The following is a 22,300-nucleotide window of genomic DNA, read 5'->3' on the forward strand; positions in this document are numbered from 1 at the left end:
TCCGAAACCGTTGAAGAAATATCCTCCGAGCGGAAAATGGAGCCGGTGAAAGGCGCTCTTCCTGTAAAGCGCCTAGTGGGCAAAATGAGATGGACAAGTGTCAGAAAAATAGAGGAAATTATCACCAATACTTAGGCGAAAGTGAGATGTTCACACTCGAGGAAGGCTGGCGCAGAAGTACCATCTTTTAGTCTGTAGATTTCTACGGGTTTAGCGTTTCTCCTTGATTATTATTATAATAATCTACGACAAATATAAAAAAGCCGGCTACTGACTTAGGTGGAAAGTTTATTTTCTTTACACAAATCAAGTTTACAGTCTCAGAGCCATTATCTTGTCTCACCTGCTCATTTCAAAGCTCCAGGACCCCAATGGAAATAAGTCACTCTGACTTTTTTGGGTTATCTTAGGTTCTCTACACATATGCTGCTGTGTGATAATCTGTTTAACTGTATTTGTGTATACCTGAATAAACTTACTCTCTAAGGCATACTGTTACCCGGTGGCCTGGTGGCTCAAGCTCCCGCTTCACACACGGAGGGCCCGGGTTCGATTCCCGGCGGGTGGAAACATTCCGACACGTTTCCTTACACCTGTTGTCCTGTTCACCTAGCAGCAAATAGGTACCTGGGTGTTAGTCGACTGGTGTGGGTCGCATCCTGGGGGACAAGATTAAGGACCCCAATGGAAATAAGTCAGACAGTCCTCGATGACGCACTGACTTTCTTGGGTTATCCTGGGTGGCTAACCCTCCGGGGTTAAAAATCCGAACGAAATCTTATCTTATCTTAATATGCGACCCACACCAGTCGACTAACACCCAGGTACCTACAAGGTGTTAGTCGACTTGTGTGGGTCGCATCCTGGAGGGTTGTAGCCGTCTGTCTCTGGTAAAGACAGTAGCCTAACTAGAGAAAAAAAAATCCTGTATCTATTTTTGGAGTACTTTTTGCTTCCTCCTAAGTTCCCGCCTAGGTTTGGTCAATATTTTTCCCCCGGATAGCAAGACTCAGGACTGTATACGGTGTTAACTGTAGTGGCCCTTTAAACATACAACAAGAAGAGTGCTTGAAATTCTGTAATCACTTGCACAGCTGTAGTCATTGTACTCTCTTAGTTTAGCATTCCCTCGTGAGTGTAATGATAATATTGTACTCATCTTCCTTTTAATCACCATATTTTCTTAGTTATATTACTGCTTATAGTTATGATCACTAATTGCAATCAGCTACATCTGCTAGTTTTACCCTTCAATGGGGGGGGCACGTGATCCAAGGAATCTGAATTCTTTTTTTTTTTTTTTTTTTTTATCTTGGATCATACTAGATGCTGTTTGACCCCTGTGAGTGTAGCACTTCCCCATAAATATAATAATTCTTGTTACTAATGGTATATAAAGCTGTATGGCCTTTGTGGTTTAACGCTTCTTTTTGATTATAATAATATTATAATAGTAATGGTATATAAAGTCGACAAGTTGAAGAGTAAGTCTAATGGGCAACACTTAGAATCTTTATTGACGAAACGTTTCGCCCGCACTGCAGGCTTCATCAGTTGACCACAGACAACATTATTTAGTTTATATGTGGCATGGTTATTGTCCTGTCCAACATTTAGAACTTTGCATTTGTCTATATTAAACTGCATCTGCCACTTCTCCGACCACTGCATCAGTCTATTCAAATCTTCCTGGAGTGCTCGAATGTCCTCGTCAGAATGAATTCGACGGCCTATTTTGGTGTCATCGGCAAACTTGCCGATGTCGCTCTTTATGCCCTCATCTATGTCGTTTATGTAGATTGTGAACAGCAGGGGGCCCAACACTGACCCCTGTGGAACACCGCTCGTGACGCTTCCCCACTCTGATTTCTCCCCATTTATGCAAACTCTCTGCTGCCTATTTGTCAACCATGCCTCTATCCAGGAAAAAATTTCTCCTCCTATTCCATGTGCTTTAATTTTCCTCAATAGTCTCTGATGTGGGACCCTGTCAAAAGCCTTACTGAAGTCCATATACACAATATCATATTCATTACCATGATCTACCTCCTCAAATACCTTAGTGAAAAAAGTTAATAAATTCGTAAGGCAGGAACGCCCCTTTGTAAAACCATGCTGAGATTCGTTGATTAATTTATGCTTTTCAAGGTGGCTACGAACTGCCTCGGCAATTATTGATTCCATAAATTTTCCCACTATGGAGGTTAGGCTTATTGGTCTATAGTTCGAAGCTAAGGACCTGTCACCTGTTTTGAAAATAGGTATCACATTTGCCATTTTCCACTTATCTGGCACCATGCCAGTTTGTAGTGATATGTTGAAAAGATTAGCCAAAGGTGTGCTAAGCTCCTCTTTACATTCCTTTAGAACCCTTCCATACAGTTCATCAGGGCCTGGGGATTTGTTAGGTTTTAATTTATCTATTTGCCTAAGGACCATGTCACTTGTGACCCTAATAGTGCACAGTTTATTATCGTCCTGTTCTACATAATTTATCATTACTGGAATATCGCTGGTATCCTCCTGTGTAAAAACTGAGAGGAAGTATGTGTTAAAAATTCTACACATTTCCTTATCACTGTCAGTGAGCTGACCCGAGGAACTTTTGAGTGGGCCTATCTTGTCCCTGATCTTACTTCTGTATACCTGAAAGAATCCTTTTGGGTTAGTCTTCGATTCTCTTGCAACTTTAACCTCATAATCTCTATTTGCTTTTCTAATTCCCTTTTTTATTTCTCTCTTTAACTGAATATATCGATTTCTTAATTGCCCCTCTCCTCTTTTGATTTGCCTATATATGCCTCTCTTTTGACCAATCAGATATTTTAATCTATTGTTCATCCATTTAGGATCATTTTTGTTAGATCTGATTTCCCTATTTGGAACATAATTTGACTGAGCAGCTAGAACTATGCCCTGGAAAGCATCATATCGGCAACCGTCACCACCTACCTGACCCCTAGTCAGGTCATTCCAGTTCAGCCCACCTAAGTAATTTTTCAGTCCTATGAAATCAGCCAAGCGAAAGTCAGGGACGGAGACTTGATTGCCATTATTAGGGGAATTCCATGATATGTTAAAACTGAGTGATTTGTGATCACTCTCCCCAAGCTCATCATTAACCTCAAGATTATTAATTAGTGTTTCCCTACTGGCAAGAACCAAGTCAAGGAGGTTATTTCCCCTAGTTGGCTCTGTCACAAACTGTTTTAAAAAACAATCCTGGATCGTATCAAGAAAGTCACCCGACTCTAAATTTCCTGTCAAATTGCTCCAGTCAATCTGTCTATAGTTGAAATCTCCCATTAGCACAACATTTTCGTATGTAGATGCCTTACGAATTTCGTCCCATAGAAGTTTACTGCACTCCCTATCAAGATTTGGGGCCCTGTAAATCACACCCAAAATTAGTTTTTCTCGGCCCTCGAGAAGCTGTAACCAAACAGATTCAGTGGCTGACGCTTCTAATTTAATATCTTGTCTAACACAACAATTTAAATTGTCTCTGACATACATCGCTACTCCACCACCTTTCCTGTTGACCCTGTCAGTGTGGAATAATTTATAGCCTTGTATGTGACATTCAGAGGGCATCTCTCTATCTTTCAGATTGAGCCAGGTCTCTGTTATAGCAATAATATCTATGTTTCCTGCACTTGCAATTAATCTTAGCTCATCAGCACTGGTGGAGGATGTGGTAGACAAAGTGGTGAAGTAGCGCAATCAGTTCATCACTAGTTACAATCACTACTGCGCATATAGAGAGACTGGGTTCAGTCTTAGGAGGGGCAAGTGTCGTGACAATTGTTCACCTAGCAATAAATATATAACTGCATGTTAGTTGGTTTGTTGTGAGTTGCATCTTTGTAACCCCACACCATCATCTAATATCCATGCTCCAGATTCTCTGCATAATATTCACACCACACATCTCCCTCGGATACGACATCTCTGCTGCCTCCAGCCGCCTCCTTGCTGCAGTGTTTTATATTTCATACTTCACATCCACATAACAGTTTTGGAGCCAATATACTTGGGTACATTCCTCTTTTTGCCTCCATGACTAAGACTTCCTCATTTTACCCTCGTTCTTCCCTCAATACCTTACCTCTTTAAGTCTGTTTTTCCGCTCATCCTTGCCATATAGTGCTGAATGACCTATAAGGGTTTCCACTATCTATTAATACATTATAAATACAAATATTGTCTATAGCATAACCTATTTTTAGAGCTTTAGTTTTATTTTTTATATCTTTTTATGAGTTTGCTGAAAATAAAATGCAAATTTACAGGTACAGTTTAAGTACAATATGTATGGAAGTAGCACTCAGTATCAGAACTGGACTTTTAAAGATGAGCATGAACTGGTTAAATTACGCATTCAGGCCAACAGTGACTTCATTGAGAAATTTGGAATAAATATGACAGTGAGTACTGTTCTGTTTTAATTTTAGATTTTTAAAAGCTAGTAAGTAGCCTTTTTTTATTATTTTTTTTTTTTTGCAATGCAGTATTTTTTCCATTCATATTGGCAGTGGCTGATGAAAATAGAGGGTGGGGGGAGACCCTTCTGCTTTAAAAACATAAAGATTAAGATTTTATTTCTTTGCAAAGGTTAGAGTGTGTAATTATAATTTTGATTTGTTAAGTACAAAGAAAGCCACTATCATTCTGGGGCATTTTGGGCTTCAACCATCTGGTAATGGCAGGTAGTCCTCCCTCCAGACAGTAGTAGATTGTCCTTCTCTGCAGAAAGTTTTGATGTAGGCTATTAAATAATCATTTACCATCAGCTCTCTCTGTACTCTTATGGTGTCTAATGTTAATACTGCACACCTTTATTAAAAGTTAAGAGTTGAAAAAGATTTAGCAATTAACACAGCATTTAGATTGCTAACTAACATATGATTTCATTCTATGTTCATTAGATTTCACCACACCCAAGCCTTTTCTTTCTTGTCATTCATTCTTATGAATAGTCAGTATTAACCAGCTTAAAGTAAAATTTGAAGAAATCTTGTTAAAAATAGCAAATGTAAGTGTATGCTTCCCCTTATTGAAGAGAGTAAATACTAGTAAGTCATTATTGGTCCCAAAGTGCCAACATTGTAAAAGTGGAACATCATAAGTTGGGGACTTACTGTAATAAAGTTGTCAAGCTTATATGAAAACTTTGAGAGGAATGAAATTCAGTGTCGTGTACATGATGGTAGGACATAAAATAATTGTGCTATACTGTCTTCCACTTAATTTTGAGCTATCAAATTGATGTTTCTCTTTTACAGAGTGTTGAGAGAGCTAAACATTTTCTCACTATAGAAGAGGAGCATTTGATGGTAAGATGATTTATTTATTTTTCTTTGTTGAATACAAACATTTAGTCTGAAAGAATGAGCAACATTTTTATGCTGCACAATTGAGTTGGTATAAAAGAGTAGTGATGGGAAGGCATTCAATGTGGATGGGAGAAGTAATAATCATAATAATGAGGAATTGGATTTACAATGTCTGCACTGTGGAGGAGGGGTAGAGATGCTGCAGTCAGAGGGTAGTCTGATTTACGATGTCAACACGTTTCTGGCAAGATATCAGTTAAGTGAATGGTGGTGAATGTGTTTCCTCTTTTTATTGGGTCATTCAACCTCGGTGGGAGAGAGCAACTATGTTAAAAATAATCATAATAATAATAATAATACAGTGGTACACCTTGAGTTTCAAACAGCTCCCAACATGAACAATTATGCAAGTGTATTTTTGTAAGTATTTTTGGAGGTCTGAAACGGACTGATCTAATTTACATTATTCCTTATGGGAACAAATTAGTTTGGTAACAGCACTCAAACAGCCTTCTGGAACAAATTAAGTTCGCAACTCGAGGTACCACTGTAATCCCCTCAAGGGAGGTTCCTTGGTGCTGGTGAGGGGCTCTTGATCTAGGGAATTGGATCTGTGCTCCAGTTCCCTGAATTGAGCCTGAATACCTTCCATCCCCCCCTCCCACATGTGATGTATAATCCTATGGGTTTAGTGCTCCCCCAGAATAATAATAATAATAATAATAATAATAATAATAATAATAATAATAATAATGCAATAATAATAAAACAGTAATAAATAATATTAATACGTATTTATGTTTTGAACAGTATGGTATATTGATATATTACAACACTGAATTGAAACAATACACACAAAATGTCTTGAGGGGGGAAAAGACAGAGTAAGAACTGTATGTTTGATAAAACTGTAATAGGCTTTACAATACTTTTGATTCACAGGGGTACTTCATATGGGGACTGAGCCTTCAAAAATAATAATAGATGCTCAATTACTCAGCATTCCTCTGTCGGAAATTATGGTTAACCGGTCATTTTGTGGTTTTAATGATAACTCCTTGTTCATCCAAATACCAGTCATAAGGTTGGATAATTGTATTTATTTACATTAACTAATAACTTTCATGCCACATACACATTCCCTCCAGACTGTAACATTCCCAGAAACATGGCAATAGTATTTTCTTGAAAAGAAACAGTTCTTTGAAGTAAAATCCAACTCTTTATGAAAGTACATTAGATATTGTATTGTATAGTACAGTATATCTGTTTACAATTATGTATTTGAATGAAGTGTTATTTTAATTTTTTTCGTAGGTTCGTTCATATGAGCATTCTTTGAGAGATTTTTGCAAGAAATTTCGAGACCCAAGAGATGCTCGAATTCGAATGCTTCCATCAGTAACAACAACAGCACAACATTATTTCAAAAGATTTTATCTCTACAACTCGGTAATGGATTACCACCCCAAAGAAATTCTGTAAGTTTTTTGTTTTTGTATTTATTTCCCTTTTCTGATACCCTTATAACAGGGGTTCCCAATACCAGGATTTTGACTCCAAATGGGGTTGCTAATAAGAGTTAGAATCCACAACATTACCATTAGAATGCAGCCAGGATGAACCAAAACATTACCTATAGTTTCCTCTTTTAAGTGTGGATTATTTGTGAAATTAGATTGATGCTTTTCACAAACAATAACTGCAGTTTCCTTACCATAGTGTTCTAATTTTAATACAGTGGTATCTTGACTTATGAGTGCCCCAACTTAAAAGTTTTCAGAGTTATTGTCCATCGCTCAGTTGATTTTTTGTTTTGAGCCAAAATCCGAGTTATGAGTGAAAAAAAAATATTTGCTGAAAAAAAAATATTTACTGAAAATGACATTTGGCAAGAACCCCGGCCTAAATGGCACAATGAAAGGTGGTTTTGGGACTTGCTAGTTATAAAACAATGCTAGTGCAATGTTCTTACTGGAGGTAATCGTGTAGTAATTATCTTTAGTTATTCTACAAAAAAATAAAGTTGCTGAGTTTTTGACATTTGCTAAATATCTAGCCCTTTACTCCCACACATTCCACAAGCAAATTGTAGAACAATCATTTTTTTTATGATTCCTGTCAATATTATTGCATTTACTTCAATAAATGGTGGGTTTCATGAAATAAGTCAATAACTTACCTCTGAGATGTTCATATATAAATGCACTAGTGATCTAGTGCAGTTAGCCTCTCAAAAACTCTGTTTTCTCTTACCCAGCACCAAAGAACACGTTATAGGAAGCAGCAGTAATGATTTATTATGCTCGGACTGGTCCTGGGCACTTGCCATATTAGAGGTCCTCCATCACAAATCCGGCATCATTGGGACCTGTAGTGTGCTGGATTACTGAGTTTGCCGGATTACATAGTGATTAGGTTAGAATGCACTTAATAAAATTAACCAACTTGACTTACACAAAGTTCATTGAACATCGGCAAAAATCGAACATTTCTGCTACTTTGAGCTCAATTTCAAGGTACTTTTCATTGTGAAGTCAATCAGAATCATATCTATTTCTGTGAAATATCTTCCATTCTATCAAATGAGACCGAAAATACGAGAATACAACCATAAAAACCATACGAAAATATACCGCAAAGAGGCGGCTAATGGTTAAGAGGCGAACTCCCTCATTTATCATACGTTTTTTTTTTTCATCTTTGGTGTATGTCAAGAAGCATCTTTGCATCATACATTGCCCAAATTTCAATAAGATAGCCCAACAAGCAACTGAGAGAAGCCCAACAAACAAATGAGAGAAATAATAATAATAATAATAATGATTATTTACTACAAGTACATGTACATGGTATATAGGCCTAGCTGACATCGGTGACATACTGCTATATAGAAAGCCCCTTGTTATGCTGAGCATTTCAGGCAAATTAGGCCAGTGTCCCAGGATAAGACCTACACCTGTCCATTAACACCCAGGTACCCATTTACTGATGGGTAAACATAGACAACAGGTGTAGAGCAACATGCCCAATGTTTCTTCCCTGGCTGGGAATCAAATATTTACCAAAAACCATATATGGCTAACCCAAGCCAGGCACTAGAAATAAGCCACTTTGTCTGACTTTTTTGGGTTATCCTATGTTCTCTACACATATGCTGCTGTGTGTGATAATCTATGTTGAGAAAATAGCTTTTTTGTTGCAGTTTTATGGTGCAGTATGAGTATATATCACAGTTAGCCCTGTGCTACACTCCATTTTCTCTAACATAAGCCCCCAAGACAGGGATAGGAGAATTGTACTTGTATCCCATATCCTCTTTATACCTCCATCGAACTGCTCGGCATTATGCCAAATATTTTATATTGTTTATTATGTCATATTAGATCAATTGTGATAGGCAAATAAGCTGTAGTGTTGATATTAATGTAATAATAAAGCAGATTCCCCTGCATCACGAGACTGAGCTCATGGCAACTGACAGTGGCTTTAAAACCACCTTATCTTTAATGGACAATGCACTGTGTAGGTGCTTTACACAATGAGAAGCATTTCTTTTATTTGTTGGAACCATGGCTAGGGCTAAAAGTAAGCAGGTTATAACAATAAATGGAGAAAAAGAAACTGGAATGACTTATGTAGCAAGTAGCACCACCAGACAGTAGCAGCAAGTTGGTGTGGCGACCCTGGAAATTTGAAATTATGCTTGCCAAAATTAGTGCCGAATAACTGAAGGAACCGAATAACTGATTGCTGGATTTGTGATGGCGGACCTGTTTGGCCTATTTTATTCATTCTAGAGTATATATATGATGTTTCTGTGTTACTTATTGCGTTCATTACGTCATATTAGATCAATTCTGATAGATAAATAAGCTGTCGAGTTGATATTAGCATTTTTTTTTTTAACAAGTCCATCGTCTCCCACCGAGGCAGGGTGACCCAAAAAGAAAGAAAATCCCCCCCAAAAAAATACTTTCATCATCATTCAACACTTTCACCTCACTCACACATAATCACTGTTTTTGCAGAGGTGCTCAGATTACAACAGTTTAGAAGTATATACGTATAAAGATACACAACATATCCCTCCAAACTGCCAATATCCCAAACCCCTCCTTTAAAGTGCAGGCATTGTACTTTCCATTTCCAGGACTCAAGTCCGGCTATATAAAATAACCGGTTTCCCTGAATCCCTGCACTAAATATTACCCTGCTCACACTCCAACAGCTCGTCAGGTCCCTAATACCATTTGTCTCCATTCACTCCTATCTAACACGCTCATGCACGCTTGCTGGAAGTCCAAGCCCCTCGCCCACAAAACCACCTTTACCCCCTTCCTCCAACCTTTTCAAGGACGACCTCTACCCCGCCTTCCTTCCCCTACAGATTTATATATTAGCGTTATGTTGAAGTATTTTTGCCTGCCCCTAGGGTGTTTTTTTTTTTGGGGGGCTGTTACGGATTAATGGCATTCCATTTAATCTCATTGAGGAAAATTGATTTGATACACGAGCAAATTGAATTATGAGCTCAGTCACGGAATGAATAAAACTCGTAAGCCAAGGTACCACTGTATATGGTAATGAATAAGGTATTTTATTTTCAAATTGCATGACATTGTAGAGGCTAAAAGGTTGGGATTCTCTGCTTTATAGACTGTAAGCTATCTGTTGTTCATCTTTCTTATGTACAGCAAAATACATGTATGTAGTTAAATTCTACTTGAAAACTTATTGTCTATTTCTTTAGGTTGATTTAATACTCATTTCTTTGAGTTCAATGTAAAATGACATGCAGTACAGAGAATGTGTATATTTTTAGATACTTATTTTTAAATTAATTCAGTTTGCCCCTTTGAAATTTTTAAGTTTGTCTCAAATAATAATATTGAATGTGTATGAAATATAACCCTTTATATGGTGTGAAGCATGGGTTTTAAATGATGCAACTAAGAGGAGGCCGCAGGCAGTGGAGACATCATGTCTAAGGGCAATGTGTGATGTGAATATTGTGCAGAGAATTCATAGTTTCGAAGTTAGGAGGTATAGGATTATGAAAAGTATTATTCAGATGGCTGAGGAGGGGTTATTGAAGTGGTTTGGACATGTAGAGAGGATGGAGCCAAATAGAATGACTTGGAGGGTGCATAAATCTGTAGTGGAGGGAAAGAAGGTTTGGGGTTATCCTAGGAAAGGTTGGACAGAGAGGGTAAAGGAGGTTTTGTATGTGAGGGGCTTTGACATCTAACAGGCGTGTGTGAGCGTGTTAGATAGGAGTGAGTGGAGGCAAGTGGTTTTTTTGTGATGTGTTGTTGGAGTGTGAGCAAGGTGACGTATATGAAAGGATTCAGGGAAACCAGTTAGTTGGACAGGAGTGTTGCAGGTAGGAAGTACAGTACCTACACTCTGAAGGAGGGGTGAGGACATTGTGGTTTGGAGGGGTGTCTGAGCTGTAATGTCAGTGCATCTCTGCCAAATGGTGATGAATGGTGGTTAAAGTGTTTCTTCATTTTCGGATCACACTACGTTGGTGGGAGACGGCCAGTGTTCAAAAAAAAAAAAAGAGAAAACCATAGCAATTTCGAAAGTAAGGTGTTAAAAAGTCTCTCTAGGTTGAATATAATACAGCTAATCCCTTTTGGATTCTACTTTGGGAGTGAATCCATGTTTTCAGAATAAGCGCACTCTGTCTAGGAATGCATGCATTCTATTTTTATACTGAGGTTCTATACCAGTATAACATGTAAATTAGTGTTCCTTCAATACCATGTTGATTTTGCTTATTGATCTATACAGTTTTTCAGAATATATTGTTTTGCTTTTCAGAGTGACCTGTGTGTATCTTGCATGCAAAATTGAAGAATTTTATGTTACCATCAATGACTTCGTTCACAATGTGCGTGGTGATAAGAAGAAAGCTGCTGAGATTATTCTTAACAATGAGCTTCAGCTTACCCAAGAATTACAGTTTCATTTAATTATTCACCAACCATTCCGTCCAGTTGAAGGCTTACTTATAGATATTAAGGTTTGTAAAGTTCATTTTTCTGTCAGCTGCTCTTGCTTTCTGCCAAGGAACATAATAGGTTTTATATTACCATTCCCAAGCAAGCATTACTGTATGCTCATTAACATAACCTGTACTAACACTGCCCATATGAGTATCTTCTTTTTATTTAAGAACATGTTTAGTCATATTCAGTTTCTTCAGTTTTAGATTCAACAATTATTTATTAATGCTTCTTTTACAGAAACACATTTTTCAGTTTTGCCTCCCGTCTGCTCACATTTGCTCTATTGTAACTGTCAAAACAGTCTGTTTAGACTCATTTAAATCTAATGATAATACTTAATATCATTTAAATGTATTATAGTTGCTTAGTCACTTTCCACTTGAACTTGGCACATCTCAGCCTAAAGTTTATGTTTATGTTGTGTGTCTACTCACAGATGCTGTGTACATTCAAACAATTGTAATCATTCTTTAAAATATGTTATTGTGTGACTGTTATCCTCATTTGAAATTATACACATAAGAGCAAAAATACTGAATTTCAATTTGAATTTCAGAAAATAAAATATAGATTTTAAGTTTTAGTAAAATTTTTGATATTCAGTTAAGAAATCTCTAGTTTGATTTCTTTGTTTTAACACCAGCCATCTCCTATCAAGGCAGGATGACCCTAAAAAGAAGAGACAAAAGTTTGTCTATAATAACATGAATTATAAGAAAAATTTCTGAAATTTATAATGAAATATGTATTTGAGTTAATGGAGAAGGAAGTTTACACAAATAACCCGCACATATAAGAGAGGAGCTTACGACGGCGTTTCGGTCTGACTTGGACCATTTACAAAGTCACACTAATGAAAAGGAGAGAAGGAAGGGTATACAGTGGACCCTCAACCAACGATATTAATCCGTTCCTGAGAGCTCATCGTTAGTCGAAATTATCATTAGTCGAGTTAATTTTCCCCATAAGAAATAATGGAAATCAAATTAATCCATTCCTGACACCCCAAAGTATTGAAAAAAAAAAAAAATTTTACCACATGAAATATTAATTTTAATACACACAAACTGAAGAAGATATGTACAATTACATGACACTTACCTTTATTGAAGATCTGGTGGTGATTGATGGGATAGGAGGAGGGGAGAGTGTGGATGGTGTTAGTGTTTAGAAGGGGAATCCCCTTCCATTAGGACTTGAGGTGTCGAGTCCTTTTCCGGGGTTACTTCCCTTCTTCTTTTAATGCCACTAGGACCAGCTTGAGAGTCACTGGACCTCTGTCGCACAACATATCTGTCCATAGAGCTCTGTACCTCCCGTTCCTTTACGATTTGTCTAAAATGGGCAACAACATTGTCATTGTAATAGTCACCAGCACGGCTTGCAATAGCTGTGTTAGGGTGATTTTCATCCATAAAGGTTTGCAGTTTAACCCACTTTGCATACATTTCCTTAATCTTTGAATTAGGCACCATGGATTCCATAACTGGCATAGGCATCTCAGGGTTAGCCCCAAACCCTTCAAAATCTTTCTTAATTTCCATAATAATTCTCACCCTTTTTATCACAGGGATGGCACTAGAAGCTTTCTTGGGGCCCATGGTGACTTATTTTGCAGGTGCAGTCACAAAAAGCACTGTGATAATATGAAATGTTCCGATTGTATGTTTGGATGCGGCCGCGGTGGCTGGCTTGTAAACACTGCGCAGGCCACACGTGGACGCGTCTCGAACGGAACAAATCGTTTTGGTTGAGTTTTTTAGCGCTAGTCGAAGCAAAATTTTTGCGTTAAAATGTATCTCTAGTCGGATTTAACGTTATACGATGCCATCGTTGGTCAAGGGTCCACTGTATATAGGCAGGAAGTGGTAGTAGTAGTACAGTAGTAGTAGTAGTAGTAGTAGTGGAGGTGGAAGGAAGTAGTAGCGGGGAGGTAGCAAGAGGAGGAGGAGCCAGTCAAAGAGTAGCACTGCAAGGGAGCTAGGTGCCCACAGAGGGTAAGAGCAAGAAAACCGAGGGGGGGGTTGAAATAAATAAATAAAGAAGGAACAGATACACAGGGCAGAAGAAAGAAAACCCAAAGAAGAAAAAGGAAAGAGGAAAGGGGAAGAAGGAGAAGAAGAAAAAGGAGGAATCAAGTTAGGTCACAGATGTTCTGAAGCTTGGAGCATTATACAATGTAGTGGGAAAGGAAGGCATCTACAGAGACAAAGCCAAAACTAATATTCATACAAGGAAAGTTGTGTATTAGGGAGGATTCAACCAGACGGCGACTGTTAAAGTTGGAAGTAGGAACGACAGTTTTAGCAGAAGACCAATCAATAGGATGGCTGTGATCTCTGATGTGACAGAAAAGAGCATTGTTAGTGTCGGCAAGACTAACACTACTTTTGTGCTCCCTAAGTCTGTCAGAAAGAGATAGGCCAGTTTCTCCAAAGTATTGAAGAGGACAGGAGGAACAAGAAATAGAGTAGACACCAGGAGCATCTGTAGAGGGAAGTTTATTTCCACCGGCAAAAAAAAAAAAAAAAAAAATGCGTACTGTATTACTGTTGATCAGTTACGTAAATAGATTTTGAATTAGTGGTGGACTGTAATATATTACAGTAAAATTAGTTTTATGTATTTCTGATATACTGTATAATACAGTATTCATTATCTGTTTGACTGATTTTTTTTTTTTTTGGGGGGGGGGGGGAAAGCAATTTATTGGTTTTAAAATAATAGATTTAATTTATTGTTGATAATTTTTTTCATTATTATACGTACTTTCACTCCAACAGACGAGGTTTCCGCAGCTGCGAGATCCTGAACGACTTAGGCCATACATTGATGAGTTTTTAGAGAGAGTCAATCTTACAGATGCCATCTTACTCTATGCACCAGGGCAGGTGAGAAAATTTATGTGAAGAGAGTTTACTCCTAAATATGTGCATCAGTGGGACAGGTTTTTTAATGAGGCATTCTTAAGGTACTGACACACTTGATATGTAATTATCTATGAATTTGCTGCCTCTTAACCTTCATATATACTCTTAACCCTTTCAGGGTTTCGGCCGTACTAGTACGGCTTACGTGCCAGGGTCCTTGACGTACTAGTACTCATAAATTCTAGCGCCTTCAAATCTAGTGAGAGAAAGCTGGTAGGCCTACATATGAAAGAATGAGTCTATGTGGTCAGTGTGCGCGGTATAAAAAAAATGTTGCAGCACACAGTGCGTAAAGAGAAAAAAAAAAACTTTGACCGTGTTTTTGGATTAAAACAGTGACTTTGCACTGTGTTTTCGTATGGTATTTATTGTTGTATTCTAGTTTTCCTGGTCTCATTTGATTGAATGGAAGACATATTACAGAAATTGAGATGATTTTGACTGGTTTTACAATGAAAAGTACCTTGAAATTGAGCTCAAAGTAGCAGAAATGTTCGATTTTTACCGAAGTTCAAAAGTAAACAAATCATGCTAAGCATCCAATACATGTCAACTGGTGAGTCTAATATTCTTTTACAAGTGCGCCGATATTATTTATACCATTTCTACACTAATGCAGCATACATAACAGTAATTCTTCTATTTTTTGTGAGAATAAAAATTCAAAATGGAAAGCAAAAGAATGTAAGAGGGGTGTGGGGACATGACTAATGAACAGAGAAAATGTTATTTTAGTGCCAGGAATGTCTTTCTTGTTTATTCTGGACCCTATTTGGAAATTGGCATCTTTTGAAATTTGTGTGAAATTGGCAAAATTGCTAAATTCTGACCACTGTATTGGATAGCTGAAATCGGTAAATGGGTGGTTTCTTGTACTCATTCGATAGAAAAAATGGAGTTCTAGCTAAATAGGTATGATTTTTGTCGACTAGTACACTGGAATTGGCCGAAACTAGGGTTCAAAGTGGGCAAAATCGCCGATGCGTGAACATTGTCAAGACCCCTAACTTCCCGAGAGCATAATTCCGTAAGTTTTCCATCAAATTTCATACTTTTGGTGTCATTATGATTGGAAAAAGATTCTCTATCCCTGAAAGGGTTAAATCCCTTCTGCTGTATCATTGTTAACTTTTTTCATTTTTTATCACTATTGTTGAAGCAATATTGTGGCTTATTCAGATATGTAATTTCCAACTGTGTTCTCTTGTTCTTTATTCTTTTCTAGTTAAGAATCTCTTCTTGTCTACCCAATCCACTAGAAACTCAGAGTTCTTGAGTGGCAGGACATGACAGTTAAGCAGATGAGGTTCTGTAAATTAATGAATCATCATAGTTTAAACAAAGACAGTTGTAAACAGTCACACACTACTAAGGGGAACATTGTGAACAAACACAAAAATGGTTATGATTTTTCAGAAATGCCCAAAAATAAAAAATGTCAAGAACATAGGAGCTATAATGAAAGTACAACAAATTAGTGAAATTACAAAATGATTAGATGATTTCAACATTTAGAGAAGAATATAGATGAATCAGAAAATACAGTGGACCCCCGACATTCGATAAATCCGACATTCGATGCATTTTAATGCAAAAATTTCGCCTCGACATTCGATAGAAAAACCCAACATTCGATACGATCCGTACGAGATGTGTCCACGTGTGGCCTGAACTGCCCCGTGTGTGCCAGTGTTTACAAGCCAGCCAGTGTGTGCGCATCTAAGGATACATTCGGTACATTCCATATTATCACTGTTTTTGGTGCTTGTTTCTGCAAAATAAGTAACCATGGGCCCCAAGAAAGCTTCTAGTGCCAACCCTTCGAGAAAAAAGATGCTAATGAGCATTGAAATGAAGAAATTGATAATTGCAAAGTACGAAAGTGGAGTTCGTGTGTCGGAGTGCATGATGATTTGGTAAAGAAATTGCCTGCAACTAGTGGTGATGTGAGTGAAGTTAAGGCCAGCAAAGGTTGGTTTGAAAGATTTAAGAATCGTAGTGGCATACACAGTGTGGTAAGGCATGGTGAGGCTGCCAGTTCAAGTCCTAATGGAAGGGGATTCCTCTTCTAAACACTAACACCATCCACACACTCCCCTCCTCCCATCCCATCAATCATCACCAGATCTTCATTAAAGGTAAGTGTCAATTATTCTATTGTTATTAATCTATTGTTATTGTAATAATTCTATTGCATTAAACTTAATATTTCATGTTTACCTGGAGTTTACCTGGAGAGAGTTCCGGGGGTCAACGCCCCCGTGGCCCAGTCTGTGACCAGGCCTCCTGGTGGATCAGAGCCTGATCAACCAGGCTGTTGCTGCTGGCTGCACGCAAATCAACGTACGAGCCACAGCCCGGCTGATCAGGAACTGACTTTAGGTGCTTGTCCAGTGCCAGCTTGAAGACTGCCAGGGGTCTGTTGGTAATCCCCCTTATGTGTGCTGGGAGGCAGTGGTAAAATTTTTTTTTTTTCATACTTTTGGGTGTCTTGCATGGATTAATTTGATTTCCATTATTTCTTATGGGGAAAATTAATTCGACTTTCGATATTTTTGACATTCGATAGCTCTCAGGAACGGATCAGTATCAAATGTCGAGGGTCCACTGTACAAGTAGGATAAAGAAAGGACACTAAGATGAAAACATTTCTTCAAATTTCGTCTGATTTTTCATTCTTCACATATCTGCCTGTGTCTGAACAGAAGTGCTACTACTTTCTTCACTGTCACTTTCTCTTCTTAAACTTTATGCAGTAACCCCTAGGAAAAATTGCATTTGTAAACATACCAACTAATTTAATTTCCGTATTGGTGAAGCAATGCAAAAAGAGAGCAAATGAGAGAATGGGTGAGATGTTATCAACAAATTTTGTTGAAAATAAGAAAAAGTTTTGGAGTGAAATTAATAAGTTGAGGAAGCCTAAGGAACAAATGGATTTGACAGTTAAAAATAGGAGAGGAGAGTTATTAAATGGAGAGTTAGAGGTATTGGAAGATGGAGGGAATGTTTTGAGGAATTGTTAAATGTTGATGAAGATAGGGAAGCTGTGATTTTGTGTACAGGGCAAAGAGGAATAATGTCTTGTAGGAGTGAGGAAGAGCCAGTTGTGAGTGTGGGGGAAGTTCATGAGGCGGTGGTAGAATGAAAGGGGGTGAGGCAGCTGGGATTGATGGGATAAAAATAGAAATGTTAAAAGCAGGTGGGGATATAGTTTTGGAGTGGTTGGTGCTATTATTTAATAAATGTATGGCAGAGGGTAAGGTACCTAGGGATTGGCAGAGAGCATGCATAGTTCCTTTGTATCAAGGCAAAGGGGACAAAAGAGAGTGCAAAAATTATAGGGGAATAAGTCTGTTGAGTAGCAAGGGGCTGGTAACCCCTTCTCCTGTATATATTACTAAATTTAAAAGGAGAAATTTTCGTTTTTCCTTTTGGGCCACCCCCACCTCAGTGGGATATGGCTGGTATGTTGAAAGAAGAAAGAATAAGTCTGTTGAGTATACCTGGTAAAGTGTATGGTAGAGTCATTATTGAAAGAATTAAGAGTAAGATGGAGAGTAGGATAGCAGATGAACAAGGACGGTTTAGGAAAGGTAGGGAGTGCGTAGACCAAGTGTTCACAATGAAACATATAGGTGAACAGTATTTAGATAAGGGTAAAGAGGTTTTTCTGGCATTTATGGATTTGGAAAAGGCGTATGACAGGGTGGATAGGGAGGCAATGTGGCAGAAATTGCAGGTGTATGGAATAGGAGGTAGGTTAGTGAAAGCAGTGAAGAGTTTTTACAAGGCTAGCGAGGCTCAAGTTAAAGTATGTAGGAGAGAGGGAGATTATTTCCTAGTAAAATTAGGCCTTAGACAAGGATGTGTGATGTCACCGTGGTTGTTCAATATATTTATAGATGGGGCAGTAAGAAAAGTGAATGTGAGGGTCTTGGCAAGAGGTGTGGGGTTAAAAGATAAAGAATCTAACACAAAGTGAGAGTTGTCACAGTTGCTCTTTGCTGATGACACTGTGTTTCTGGGAGACTGAAGAGAAGTTGCAAAGGTTGGTGGATGAATTTGGTAGGGAATGTAAAAGAAGAAAATTAAAAGTGAATACAGGAAAGAGTAAGGTGATGAGGATAAAAAAAGATTAGGTGATGAAAGATTGGATATCAGATTGGAGGGAGAGAGTATGGAGGAGATGAATGTATTCAGATGTTTAGGAGTGGACGTGTCAGCAGATGGGTCTATGAAGGATAAGGTGAATCATAGAATTGATGAGGGGAAAAGGGTGAGTGGTGCACTTAGGAGTCAGTGGAGACAAAGAACTTTGTCCGTGGAAGCAAAGAGGGGAATGTATGAGAGTATAGTTATACCAACACTTGTATGGATGTGAAGCATGGGTGGTGAATGTTGCAACAAGGAGAAGACTGGAGGCAGTGGAGATGTCATGTCTGGGGGCAATGTGTGGTGTGAATATAATGCAGAAAATTCGTAGTTTGGAAATTAGAAGGTGCAGGACTACCAAAACTATTATCCAGAGGGCTGAGGAGGGGTTTGGACATGTAGAGAGAATGGAACGAAACAGAATGACTTCGAGAGTGTATAAATCTGTAGTGGAGGGAAGGCGGGGTAGGGGTCAGCCAAGGAAAGGTTGGAGGGAGGGGGTAAAGGAGGTTTTGTGTACGAGGGGCTTGGACTTTCAGCAAGCATGCATGAGTGTATTTGATAGGAGTGAATGGAGACAAATAGTTTTTAATACTTGACGTGCTGTTGGAGTGTGAGCAAAGTAACATTTATGAAGGGATTCAGGGAAACCGGCAGGCCGGACTTGAGTCCTGGAGATGGGAAGTACAGTGTCTGCACTCTGAAAGAGGGCTGTTACTGTTGCAGTTTTATAACTGTTGTGTAAAGCACCCCTCTGGCAAAACAGTGATGAGTGAGTGATTAAAGGTTTTCTTTTTCAGGCCACCCTGCCTTGGTGGGAATCAGCCGATGTGTTAATAATAAAAAGAAATTGTGATGAAATTTGTGATTTCATATTTTACCAGAAATGCTGTGTATAATATGGCTTGCTAGATTTTTATATTCAAACTTTCCCAAACTCTCACCCATGTAATATCTTCACAAATAATATATGTTTGTTCTTTATATGTTTATGGATTGTGTATTATTTCTTGGCAGATTGCTCTTGCAGCAGTTACAAATGCAGTAAGCAGATTGGGAGAGAACCTTGATCAGTATGTCACTGATATACTTTTCCCTAGTGAGCAGAGGCATCATCTTTCTGTTCTAATTGAAGCAGTCAGAAGTAAGTTCATATTTTTTAATAGGTACCATTTCACTTATGTAGGAACTTCTACTATTCATGTATTTCCAAGGCAGTAAAACTGCATAGCCAATGTTCCAGAAGCGAACAACTCCAAGCAACAGCTGATGAGCTGGACTGACCAGGCATGCTTGGAAACCATGATTATCACAACATATTGTATGTATTAAAAAAAGAAAAGATAAGATGTATATGTGGACAATAGTGTAAGTACTGTATCAAGGTTAGGCAGGGAAGAGATTCATGTTCTGTGTGCATGGGTCTGTTGTCAACACTCCCAAACTTCGTCACTCTTGACTCACAAAATTGTAATGACATGATTGCAAACAAACCATACCATGGGTGGGGTTAGAACCCGTAATCAGAGCCTCAAAATTCCAGACTGACACGTTAGCCACTGGGGCAGCTAGCTTCAATAAGATTCTTCCAACTAGGTATATTTCTACACCATAGGAAGGTTAGCATAAGCACCACTATGACCAGAAATGCAAACTTGCATTTGTGGCCTATGTTAACTTTCCTATGGTGTAGAGATATACTGTACCTAGTTGGATGAATCTTATTGAAACTAGCTGGCCCAGTGGCTAATGCATCGGTCTAGAGTTTTGAGACTGATCGCAGGTTCTAACCCCACCCATGGTATGGTCTGTCACTCTTGTCTGTTTGTGATAGAACTTTCCCCTCCACAGAAATGTGCAGATAAATGAGAATTGCAGTTACTTAAATAGTGGATAATAGAGGTTCTACTGTAGTAACACCTAAAAAAATCAGCCTGTTTAAACTGGAGTGGTAACTCTGTGGTTAAATTTAAAGAGAAAGAATCAGATTTTGAGCTGGAATTCAGTAGTTTTACAGAGGCTATTTTGCTTACATTTCATTTCCTTTGCATTTTAAAAGTGTCATTAGTGCACTCAGTTCACAGTTAGTCAGCTCTGTATAGTGGGACTTTTTGCAAGTGCAGTTGAAAAAATGCATACAAAATTTAATAGAATTTAATATGACAAAATTTTTGAGGTTCTATTCTGTCATTAATATGTGTAAAATGAATGTAAATAATTATTATTATTGAATGTTTCACATTTTCAGAGATTAAGAAAATGGTAAAGAATGCGGAACCTCCATTGTCAGATACTGTGCGTCGTGAAATAGAAGCCAAGTTGGAAAAATGCCGTAATCAGCAAAATAATCCTAACTCATCACAGTACCGTGCTAACTACTCTGAATGGGATGATGAGGACCTACCAATAGCTGCAGCACCATACAATGATGATTTAGGTTTAGGAGTTGAGAGAATTAGATCACCATCAGCTTACTAAAAAAGAAACAAATATATGGTTGCCAATAAATACAATATAATAGAAAGTACATTAGACCAGTTGGCTCAGCAGGTTCGAGGCCCAGTGGGTTACCAATGCCCAGGGAATAGCAAAGCAAGATGCAGTACAAATATCCCTTTTCTCTTTTTAGTTTAATGAGAATTTGAATTTTTGTATGCTCCAGAATTTTCAACCTGTCATTATGATTTACATTACTTAAGTCAAGCTTATTTTAGTCAACGTTTTCTTCAGCATCATTTTTTTTTATTGACAACCCTGCATTATTTACCTTTTTTTATTTTTTTTCAAAATTAAAACATTTATTTTAAACCTCTGCAGTTCTGTTAGTTTTCAACTGAAGTAGAATGATGTTTTGACTATAACCCTTGGAACATTTGTCAGACCTTTATGGTAAAGCTACTTGCTACATTTATATAGAAATTAGTAGCTTACTGTTGACAAAAGTTGACTGTCTGATGTAGGCTGTGCTAAGTTGTATCCCCAAGTGAGATGAGTGAAAATGTTGAACCTCAAAATATATTTTAAACTCACTCCTGGTATTAAGTACCAACCTCTCTATAGCATGTGTATTTATTTCTTGGATATCTTTCTTAAAAGCGATATTTAAGTTTTTATAGAATGTTACTAAATTTATTTACATTACCTTATCTACACATTTGTAAATAATTTGAATTTAAAAAATCTCAAAGAAAATAACCTGTATTCACTATATCATTTCACATGCTCATTTACATTTCATCATTTTTCTTGATTTCACCTCCAGTTTTTATTGAGTGACAATGCAATGAATGTTATGAATTTTTTATCATATGTATGTGATTTTCTAAATTAAAATGAACATTTGGTTGCCATGTAATCCATGGCTAAAGTTCTATATTGGCTTTATTTGGGATTTTTGGTATTGTGTAAATAATGACATTGGTTTATCTTGTATAAGACTAGCTAAATATGGTATAAGGTACTTATAATACCTCCTGTAGCCTCAACACATTTCAACCTTACTTTCTATCCTGATAAATAATAGAAGAAAATAATTATTTGCCATCTGGAAGCATTAATTAGTCATGCAAGATCCAGAATAGGTTATTACGTAAGGCAGAAAAGTTTTTGCTGTTTCCTTTCCCTACCTATTCACAGGAATTATTTTATTTTCTTGAGCATGTAGAGTACTTTCTACTTGCTTTTACTGCTAACTTTGAGTTATTATTTTGTAACTTTTTGTTCCTCACTTGCCATAAACAATAAGCTCTCTTATAAAGCTACCCTATATTGAGAGTTACTTGTAAATGCAATTGAAAAAGTGTAATCAGAATTCATTAGCACATACTGTGAAGATCTTTCCATGCACTATTCAACTTTGGAT

General features: G+C 37.7%; 1 protein-coding gene across 5 annotated transcripts; it reads left to right on the forward strand.

The window, feature by feature from the left end:
* Window positions 1-1,002: 1,002 nt before the first annotated feature.
* Window positions 1,003-21,467, forward strand: CycH (cyclin H). Of its 5 annotated transcripts, none has more exons than XM_053797345.2 (8): window positions 1,003-1,131; window positions 4,293-4,427; window positions 5,286-5,336; window positions 6,654-6,817; window positions 11,166-11,367; window positions 14,137-14,244; window positions 19,456-19,582; window positions 20,687-21,467. In XM_053797345.2, exons 2-8 carry the CDS (start codon window positions 4,311-4,313, stop codon window positions 20,914-20,916), a joined length of 999 nt encoding a protein of 332 aa, XP_053653320.1. In that variant the 5' UTR covers window positions 1,003-1,131; window positions 4,293-4,310; the 3' UTR covers window positions 20,917-21,467. The 5 variants fall into 5 exon arrangements, with proteins under 5 accessions (XP_053653320.1, XP_053653322.1, XP_069958633.1 ...); XM_053797347.2 differs by having other exon boundaries at window positions 1,003-1,078; XM_053797346.2 differs by lacking the exon at window positions 1,003-1,131 and adding an exon at window positions 3,675-3,788.
* The last annotated feature ends 833 nt before the right edge of the window (window positions 21,468-22,300 follow it).

Source organism: Cherax quadricarinatus, chromosome 82, assembly GCF_038502225.1.
Source record: "Cherax quadricarinatus isolate ZL_2023a chromosome 82, ASM3850222v1, whole genome shotgun sequence".
Lineage (NCBI taxonomy): Eukaryota > Metazoa > Arthropoda > Malacostraca > Decapoda > Parastacidae > Cherax > Cherax quadricarinatus.

Coding starts and splice junctions, on each gene's coding strand:
- CycH (XM_053797345.2), top strand. CDS start 4,311: ATGTATGGAAGTAGCACTCAGTATCAGAACTGGACTTTTAAAGATGAG. Junction 11,368..14,136: donor GCTTACTTATAGATATTAAG/GTTTGTAAAGTT, acceptor TCACTCCAACAG/ACGAGGTTTCCGCAGCTGCG. Junction 19,583..20,686: donor TCTAATTGAAGCAGTCAGAA/GTAAGTTCATAT, acceptor TCACATTTTCAG/AGATTAAGAAAATGGTAAAG.